Raw genomic sequence first — 10,060 nt, 5'->3', positions numbered from 1 at the left:
ATGCACACATTCACACACTGGAATAAAAACTTGAATGGCCCTAATTTTTTAAAAATGTAAACCAAGCAAAACAGAGGTGATTGTGTTTGGTCCTAGTGGACCTTGTGATTCCTTGTGCTTAAATGGTCTTGCCCCACCTTACCTCTCTGAGCTTCTTCATCCTTACTGAATGCCTAGGTTTCTCGGGTCAGCTGACAAGCTGCTTCTGGAGGTACCCAGGTTCAAGAGGAAGCTCAGACGGGACAGGGCCTTCTCTATTGCTGCTCCTAACCTCTGGAATAACCTGCCCTGCACACTAGAGAGGCCCCTTCATTGTCCATTTTTAAAACAAGTCTTAAACCCACTTCATTCCTTGGCTTATAACGCTGTTTGACCCTTATTTTACTGCTTTAATTTAATCTAATGTGCTGATATTATTGTTTTAATTTAATTTAATGCGCTTCCCATTTTTTGTTTGTCATGTCAAGTGTACGTACGGCACTTTGTTTTCAGCTGGGAGTTGTAGCTAATGCTAATAGCAAGTTCATTTAGCGAATGTAAAATTTAAAAAAAGACCTGTTCCTGAAGTATCTTTATGACTCTATAATTGTACCCTTATTGTCATTAATCCAGTCCTTCTGGTCCCTTAAATATATTTATAAACTGAGATGTTATATTTCTTTCATTTTCTGCTGCTCTCTTGGCTAGACCTCTTTAAAAACACATTTTAATGTCAATGAGACTTTGCACCTGGTTTGTTAGGCTGCATTTCTGTAGCCAACAGTCAGTGTTGGGGAGTAACAGAATACATGTACCGCCGTTACGTATTTAAAATACAAAATATGAGTAACTGTATTCCGTTACAGTTACCGTTTAAAAGGGTGGTATTCAGAATACAGTTACTTTGTTGAAATAAATGGATTACACTGCGGTACTTTCCTGTTTCATGTTGTCGCGGGTCAGGACTGTTTGGGTAGCGATTCATGGATGGGGTTAAATTTTACTACTGTAAATGTTTTAATTAAGTACATTAAATTTATAAATACAATAAATTTATTGTTGGTCATATCATATTTTTATTATATTACTAATGTGTGATGGACACCAGTCTTGTGAAGCAATCACTAGCCAATCTTAACAATTACTGTTGGCAGGGTTGGGAAGGTTACTTTTAAAATGTATTCCATTACAGAATACATGCCCCAAAATGTATTGGACCAAGTGCATGTGGCACCAGGACACCCTAGGCCGCTGGTTGATGATCGATTTTGTAATCATATCATCAGATTGAGTCCAAATGGACCATGTTCAGAACCTCCATTGCTGAAGCTGCTGCATTGAGCTGTGGCCACAAGGTAGTTGGTGTCTGTTGTGGTGACCTCTGAACCAGATGTTGAACACCAGAGGTGAAGGGAACCATCACTCTGAAGAAGGAGTCCTATCAGGCTTGGTTAGCCTGTGGGACTTTGGAGGCAGCAGATAGGTAACAACAGGCCAACCAGAACGCGGATCGGGCAGTAGCTAAGGCAGAACCTCGGGTGTGGGAGGAGTTTGGAGAGGCCACGGAAAAAGACTCTCTTGGCAAGCTATCATATCCTCTCTCTAGATCCACAAAGACGGTGCAACTCCATGTGACCTTCTCTATGCTTCTCTATCACTGAAAAAATAAAGTACACCTTTTGATTCTAAGTTTAAAAACTTGCTTCCACTCAACACTTTGTCTTCTACTGTGGTTTATCACAGGAGCGCCCCCATGTCAGGGACACCCTATTTGGGTTTTGTACAGCTTGAGCAGAGAGAGGAAGGTCTGTGTTCAGCTAAGACATATTTCACTTCTGCATTGTCATTTAAGTATCAGTGTGTTTTAATAACAGAATATTACGATTAATTTTCTTAACATCAGTCTTTTTGCATTGAGAGTTGTTTTTAGTCCCAGCTCTGTCACTGTTTTCTTGTGGAAACAAAGCGTGACGAGGTTGTGGTGCAACAGCACACGAGCCTGTAAGGATGGAGGGACGAATGAGGCTTGATTTGTAAAATATTTTTTTATTCTTTATCTGGTAGTTCATCTGTTTGAACAGCAGGTGGCAGTGCTACATAAAATAATACATGAGATTCAAACACACAGCAGCTCATGTGCTCAATCTGCTTCTAAATGCATTACAGCTGAGGGCTGCTCCAGACCAACAAGTTTATCTGCAATAACACAGCATTACATATTAGTCAATTTCTATTTTAAAATCTGTAAAATAATAAGTAACTCAAGATCAAAAGGTTTTTTTAAAATCATTAAGTTTGAATTTGACCGAGATATTTTCCAACAGAACCTGAAGAGGATTTGCACCAGATTATTATCATATATTTACAACTGTAGTTCATAATATGTTAGACATTGCAGGAAAGCCATCATGCTAAGAAACTACATAAGGAAAACAGAGGGGTTCAAGATCCATTGAAGACATGGAGAGAGCAGCCGTCAATGCCATTAGGCATAAAATCTGTAATATTAATAATAATAATAATAATAAAAAATAATAATGATGATGATGATGGAGACTATATCTGACAATAACATATACTTCAGTGCGATATGTTGCTTTGTAGCAATCCCATCAACTATTATTCAAATGAGTTGTTTTAGGTACAAAAAAAATTCTAGTTATGAACGCAATATTCAGACTTGCAACAGAGGCTTTTCATGGTGCAGTATGACTGTTGTATTCAAGAAAAAGACTCTGTCTTTGTTCCTGGGCGTTTGTAATGAACTGTCTCTGGCCTGCTGGACCATAGTTGGAAAAACATTGCTGCTGAAGAGTCAGCGACCAGCGTCAGATCAGCTGTAAGCAGTGCCAGCTGCAGGAATAATCTCTGACCACTTCTGTAGTCTTGGACATAAACGATAACAACATGGAATTGCGACTGTAATGGCTAAATGCACAGGGATTCAGGAGATGACGGTGTTTCGATTAGATCAGTGACATGTTAAATACGTGAAGATTAGCTTTGAAACTGGAAACGGTTCCTCTGTTTTGTAGTCCCATGGAGGCAGGTGATTTTGAAGGGGTTTAGTTGGGATAAAATGTGTTTATGTGGTACGATGAATGTCAGATTCACGAGACTTCATCGTCAGAGGGCTTCTTATGGCACAGATTCCGTTAGTGTTAAAAAAACTTCTGACTTCTTTGTGAACATTAAAGGGAAATGGTAAATGGCCTGCATTTGTATAGCGCTTTTCTAGTCCTTAAGGACCCCAAAGCGCTTTACACTACATTCAGTCATCCACCCATTCACACACACATTCACACACACATTCACACACTGGCGATAGCAAGCTACATTGTAGCCACAGCTGCCCTGGGGCGCACTGACAGAGGAAAAATGACTCTTACACAAATGGAAACATGTCTAATGTTTCCGTGTCACACTTGTTCTACCTGTTGCTAGCTTTCTGTATCTCTGCCTTTCTCTCACTCTGTTCAAACACGTATGGCTTCTGACATCGAGTAGCTTTAAGCAGCCGGTGAATGCCTCTGTGGTGTGTGAGAATGTGCATCATGCACACGCGTGTGATGTTTGAGTATGTGTCGGTGAGAGGTTTTACACCGCTAATGGTTTCTTCAGAAACACGAGCTGGGTGTTTTATATAAATGTTATTTTTAGATGTAGATAAAAGGAAACTGCTGCTGAAATTGATTTGACACTTTCTGTAAAACCACTTCAGCTGTTTAGGTTGTCTGAGATAAGTGTGAGCATATATAATGATATGGACAGTGTGGCTTCACACACCACATTACTCATTCACTTTCTCTCACCATCATCAATCTGTATCTACTTGGACATTTGGAAAGACATTCCTTGAAACCTTCAAATGAAAAACTGGGAAGAAATATTGATCTTTCATTGAAATGATCAAACACATTATACATATTAGTAGCTGAGCTTTGAATTTGTAACGAGTAGTTTTAAGTAATGAGCCATTTAAGTGACATTCAAAAAGAAGAAATGCTAAAAAAGAAACTTACAAAAAAACAATGCTAGCTCAGATTTCTGCAGTGTTTGGATTTCTTTGATTTTAAAGATAAATCACATGAAAATAAATGAAATATCTTTTAGTGTTTTTCTTTTCGTTTTACTAAAAGAAGCAAATGTCTATAAATACATCACCATAAAATGGTTAATAAGCCAAGACATTACACCAACCTACAGTATGTATGCCTTTCCGTACGACACAGAATGAGAAGCCTGCTTTATACAGCAGGGTCAAAAACAGTCCTGCCAGTACTTACTAAATATTTATACAAGTCCATTTCATCTAAATCAAAAGCTAGGTGATTCTTTCTGCTTTTCATTGCCAGCAGAGATGACTCCTCGGCTGGGTTACGCTCTCATATAAACAAACAGGGCTTTCAACTCTCTGTCTTCAGCATCTCGACTTGGCCTCGGTCCTAGAAAACCCCACTTGGCTCCGTGGTTTCTGTCAGAAAGTGGTGACTAACACACTGACTGGCTGTGTGACAGACACCTACCTCAACACATTCTTTAATTCTTGCTCCCATTAATAAAGGCGCTTTTATTAGTTCAGTAATTAGCCTTGGAGAGCATTCCCAGACTATAAAGGAAAGGTTGTTTTTCATAGTAGTAATGGTAAAGTGTTAATAGGCCTAAAACTATACCCTGCCATGCAAACCATTAGGCCATAAATGCTTTCTCTTACTTCACTGCAGCACCTCTCCTCATGTCAGATGGATCCAGTTTGAGGTTTTTTTAAATGTAATTTTCAGTTTTGTTTTTTAGGACGAGGATGATGATTATATAAAAAGATGTTTATGAAAAGGGAGAAAAGTATTGATGATAAAGGTATATCAGTGATACGGGAGAGACCAGGAATTTATTCAGATAATTAAACTCTGCCTTTACCACCTGTGCTACTTTGTCACCTAATCCAAACGCCTCTCTCCTCACCAGCACTTGTCCACTAAGCATTTGACAGATCGTCTATATGTCCTTATCGCCTTCTTGCATTCCTTAGTCTTAGTTTTGGACTTTTGGACTTTCATTCTGCTCCTTTTGCTTTGTTTGCATGCCTGATATTTGCAACCATGTAACAGAACATTAAAGTAAACTTTGGCCTGTTTATTATGTTTCTGCCCTCATAACAAGGCAGTACTATCAGAGCACTGATGACAACAGCAAGATTATCTTGGTGTTCTTGTTTCTTGTTTTTGTTTCACAGCAGAATAAAAGTGGTCGTCAAAAAGACTCTAAGAACAGTGGTGATGATGATGATGGTGATGATGAAAATAAAGATCATTATGTTGGAAGTGAAGCTGATAAAATTAAGCACAACCATGAGTGAAGCAACAACAATAATGACGATAACTCCGCACCTGAACCTACAAACACGTGCAAGAATATTAAAAAGGGATAAAAATGATTAAATATACTTATGTGCATATCTAATGTTTTAAAGCAATAAACGTTTCAATGATAATAAAAATGTAATTAAACTGATTGGATGCTTGCTTGGATTAGAATTAACGTGTTTCAGTGTGATGAGAGTGATGCACAATATCAAGCTGAATACCAAGTGGAATCAACCACTTTCTTCTTCTTCTTCTTGTCGTCATAATTTTAACTTTCCAGGAGAAACACGTTAAAAAAGACCCCGCTCTGGTCTCTCCACAGTGCTGGCCTGAAGTAAACCTGACCACTGACGCCTACAGCACTAACAGCTGGTGCGTGTGATGACGCTGAGGGTTGCTGGTCAATTTTATGAAAACAAATGATGCAAAAACTGTAAAATTAAATAGAAAAAATCGTAATGAAAGTGAAGAAGCGCGCATGCCACTGGCCTGATCATCGGAAGAAGCAGCGGCGATAGTAATTATTGCCGCTTGTGCACGACGTTGCCGAGGATGATGACGGTATTTAGGATAATGAGGATGAAGAACGTTATAACTCCACGTGGCCGCACTTGTACCGGTGGTGGGAGTGTCCGCGGAGGCGCTCCACTCCCTACTCGCGCGCAGGCACGAGCGGCGCTCGGATGTTTTCATTCTGAATTTATAAGTCAGAGAGAGGAGGACGCCTTCGAAACAAGAGGAAACGAGAGGGAAACATATTTTTGTTGTTGTTGTGTATGTTTTTGTATTAGCTTCCGGTGTAATGTCAGTTCGTCGGGCCGGTTTGGTGCTGCTTTGCGCGATGTTGGCGGTGACTTGTGCTCGCAGGAGTTCGCCGGAGCAGGAGGATGTTCAGGAGAAAACGAACAGCGCCAGATGCACATCCAGGTGCCTCACTCTGCACATGACCCAGCTAACCGTTGCTTTCAGACACCTCCAGGTACGGACAAGCATTTTGCCCCAAATCCTTTGTTTTAGTGTGTTTTTCACCTGAGGGTCACCTTCCGCACGAGCACCGGTGTCATAGCCTACAAAACGCACGAGAAACCGTTGAAATAAACAGAGAAACATTTAATCCGGTCGGCTTGATGTGAAAACCCAGTCCAGTTGGTCTAATATGAGATAACGTACAAAAGTAAAATTATATATGTACTATGTTGAATGTTTACAATTACTGCTTGTTTTTGTTTGTTTGTTTGTTTGTTTGTTTTGGAGGGGGGGGGGGGGGGGGTCCACCGCAGCGCTACCAGTCTTAATCAATATCGAGGTTTTGTTTGTGGTCACTTTACAATAACACAGTTTTATTATTTTGTCAAATATGTCACTTTATATATTCACATAAGCTCAGTCTAAACATTTTTCATTGGAACATATTGAACCAGTCCGTGCATTTGTTAATTATGCCTAAAAGAAGAAGGTGTGACCTTAAAATGTAAAATTATAACATGGACAGAATGATTTTTGCAGGTGATTTCCAGATGTAGTCTTAGCCACAAGTACTAATTTCACTCAGTGTGTCAGTTAGGACAGATCGTGATATTTGACTGTCTTGCTGTAGAAAATACACAATGCAGCCATTTCTAACGTGCACTTTACAAGTTGTTAATAAATGTTGCCCTCCTGTCTTTTTCCCTCAGTGCTGTGTTGTTACAATGATTTTTGGATAAGCTAGGCCAAAAGAGAAAGGTGCAGTGCAGAGTAAAGCAGCTGAGTGCTGCACTATTAAGCAAAAACAACAACAACCTTGTGATCTACACTTGAACTGTTGTTCTCCACGTGGTTTTCATCAGGAAGTTCTGACCAAATGATGTTGATGTTGCTCAGATTGAAGTCGGCCCGTGTCAATACTCTAGTGGGGCAAAGGTAGGCCGAAAAAAACTTTGGTTATTGGTTTTTAATAGTTCACAAAATGGCTCGTCTTGCAGGGATTGCTGTGCTGTGTACTGGGGCCTTTGTAGTGAGGAATGTGAGATTAACAGGGACATTAGGACGTTACCAAGTTCGAAAAGCCACTTATCGTTAACGGCTTCAACATGTGCATGCTGTGTAGTGGGTGGGAAAGTCATTAACCACAGAGTTCAGCCCCAATGGCTCTGAGGTGTGCAGACAAAAGTGTGTATGTGTGTGTGTGTGTGTGTGTGTGTGTGTGTGGGGGGGGGGGGGGGGTTGCATATGCTCACATATAAAACCGAGGTTTGGTCTGGTCCTTGTCCATCCAGAAAAGACCCTCGCCACCTGTGCATTGAGTAATGAGGGTGGCCTCTGGATGACTTTACCGTTTAGATGTTTGCATTTGTGTGTGTGTGTGTGTGTGTGTGTGTGTGTGTGTGTGTGTGTGTGTGTGTGTGTGTGTGTGTGTGTGTGTGTGTGTGGGTGTTCTAGACCAGAGGTGTGAGAAAGGGAACATTTGGTTTAAACTTTATGAACCAGTGTGCAAGAATCAAATGTGCAAATTCAGTGATTCAAATGAAACCAGGTGATTTTTCAGCACCAGTTTCTGAGTCGGGTGTTTGTGTCTTTTGCTTTGGTTTTATTACTTTCCCTAGTTTCATGAATTGTGTCAGGTTGTTTCTGATTTCTGTTCAGTTCATTTTTTCTGATATTATTGAAGCCTAGTTGTGCTGGTGCTCCAAGCTGTTTATATTTGATCCATTGTGTTTTGTAGCTTTGCATTTTTGTGGAATTCTGTTTAACTTTGATGTTGGATTTATTGTTTTTTGGACTTTAATCCCCTCAATAAAACACTCGCCTTTTATTCATTGACGTCTGACTCTTAGCATTTTGCATTTGGGTCCTCACGTCTTAATAATTCCAACATATCACAAAACAGCAAAACATAGACCTGGTAGACATATTCCTCCCTGAATTTGAGGATTTCCAGTCTTTTCTCCTTATTCTACCAGTACAATGGTTGTTAGCTTGCTGCAAAGAGAAGAAAAGGGTTTTCTGAGGGTGTAGGTCTCAGTCTGTGGGTTCCAGGCGTCTCCTCTGCCCTTCAAAAAGCTTTCATACCTGTCACTGGCTCCCTCACTGTTATTGGCCTCAAGGTTAGCCACCAAGCTCTTGGGGGGGGGGGGGGGGGGGGCTCTTTGTCTCCTTTGTTACCAGCTGTCTGCCCAGCCTCGTTGTTGTCAGGCTCCTGCTCGGCCACCTGAATGGTTCTGGCTCTTGGAATCATTTTGTCCGGCTGCACAAAATTTGGTTCTTATAACTGATTAAAATAAAAATCTTTGGCTTTTTTAAATCATTTGAGGATGTTAGCTTGAGCTGTAGAAGACTTTGGTGTATACCAAAAGTATTAACCAGTTAGTTAAAATAATAATAATAAAGATTGTTGTTTAGGGCTGCCACGATTAGTCGACTAGTCACGATTACGTCGACTATCAAAATCGTCCACGACTGATTTAATAGTCGACGCGTCGTTTGAAGCTTTGTAAGATCACAAAAGACGCAGGAATGAGTAGTAGGATTTAAGAGTGTAATAACGGACTGAGACAGAAGATGGCAGCACTGCATGTACAAGGATGCCAGCTGCCGTTAAACCCCGAAGAAGAAGAAGCTGTGTCCCAGAATTCATAGCGCAGCCCAGCTCAGTTTATAACAATGGCGGCAGCTAGTTAGTTTTAATATTACTCTTATTATTCTTTCTGGGTCACAAAATAAACGTTTAACATATTTTCAGGCGAGAATGTAGCTGTGTAAACCTCAAATATCTGCTCAGTTTATCAAGACACCACATATTTTCAAAAGCGCTCCGACGTTTTCGGAGACGTCTGTTACCCACTAGCTCGATAGTTAGCCGGGGGCAAGGTCACTAGAGCCGTGAGAACACCGGACTCCTGGCAAATCGTTTTCAAACCCACCGCCGTCTTTCGCTACTCAGGTTAAACATGATATATAAGTCACTTAGATAACTTAAAAATGTTATTGTTTGGCTTTTTTCAGTATTTTATTTGTTCCTGAGTAAATCGGTTTGTCTGAGATTAAAGTTATAGTTTTTACACAGCTGAATAAAGTCAAGCAGACAGCTGATTATCAGAAGTGTGAGATGCTCCAGAATTTTCTCCAGTGTCCTGTTATATTTTAGAAAGCAAGGAGTTTATTAAACTTCACCGAAACAATCTGCAAATTTCATTAAAATTTAATAAACTATCATCTTGTCTTTATTTTTAGTTAGCACAGACCTTAAACACTTAAAGCTGTAAGCTAATGATAGTTATATAAGAGCAGATGCTGCTGGTGCAATAAGCTGTACTTTTTACGTCCAATGGATGATGATCTGATTAATCGAGTAATCGCAAAAATAATCAGTGACTATTCGACTATCAAAATAATCGTTTGTGGCAGCCCTATTGTTGTTGTTCGTTTCTGTTTCTAACATCTTTACAGTGAGGATTGACATTTTTTTCTATTTTGACACATTTTGTAGAGTCTGTTTGATTAAAAATAAATGTGAGATTAATCAATAATGCACTGATTTTATTGATTGATTCTTGATTTATTTATACACCAACACCAACTGGCTGTTATCTCCACATCCACCTTGCTAACTGAGCTTGCTAGCATCAACTTATAATTTAGCACGTTATACATTCGTTTAAATGCGGTCATCTCTGGCTCCAAAAAACCCAGACGACACAAACTACATCCATCTTTTATATACAGACTGTGATTAGAAG

The 10,060-nt window shown here is 39.9% G+C and overlaps 1 protein-coding gene across 3 annotated transcripts in view; it reads left to right on the top strand.

Annotated features, from left to right (window-relative positions):
• Positions 1 to 5,941: 5,941 nt before the first annotated feature.
• anos1b (anosmin 1b) overlaps positions 5,942 to 10,060 on the top strand; it is a 56,919-nt gene continuing 52,800 nt past the window's right edge. For 2 of the 3 annotated variants that reach the window (XM_082510647.1, XM_082510645.1), the window contains exon 1: positions 5,943 to 6,321. In XM_082510647.1, the coding sequence (XP_082366773.1) occupies positions 6,145 to 6,321 (177 nt within the window). In that variant the 5' untranslated portion in view covers positions 5,943 to 6,144. Of the gene's footprint in view, positions 6,322 to 10,060 lie in introns of all 3 variants that reach the window. The other variant, XM_082510646.1, reaches the window with a different exon arrangement.

This window comes from Aulonocara stuartgranti (genome assembly GCF_965226115.1).
Source record: "Aulonocara stuartgranti genome assembly, chromosome: 17".
In the NCBI taxonomy this organism is placed as follows: Eukaryota; Metazoa; Chordata; class Actinopteri; order Cichliformes; family Cichlidae; genus Aulonocara; species Aulonocara stuartgranti.
The sequence above is the reverse complement of the archived record's forward strand: the minus strand, read 5'-3'. Positions and strand labels throughout refer to the sequence as shown.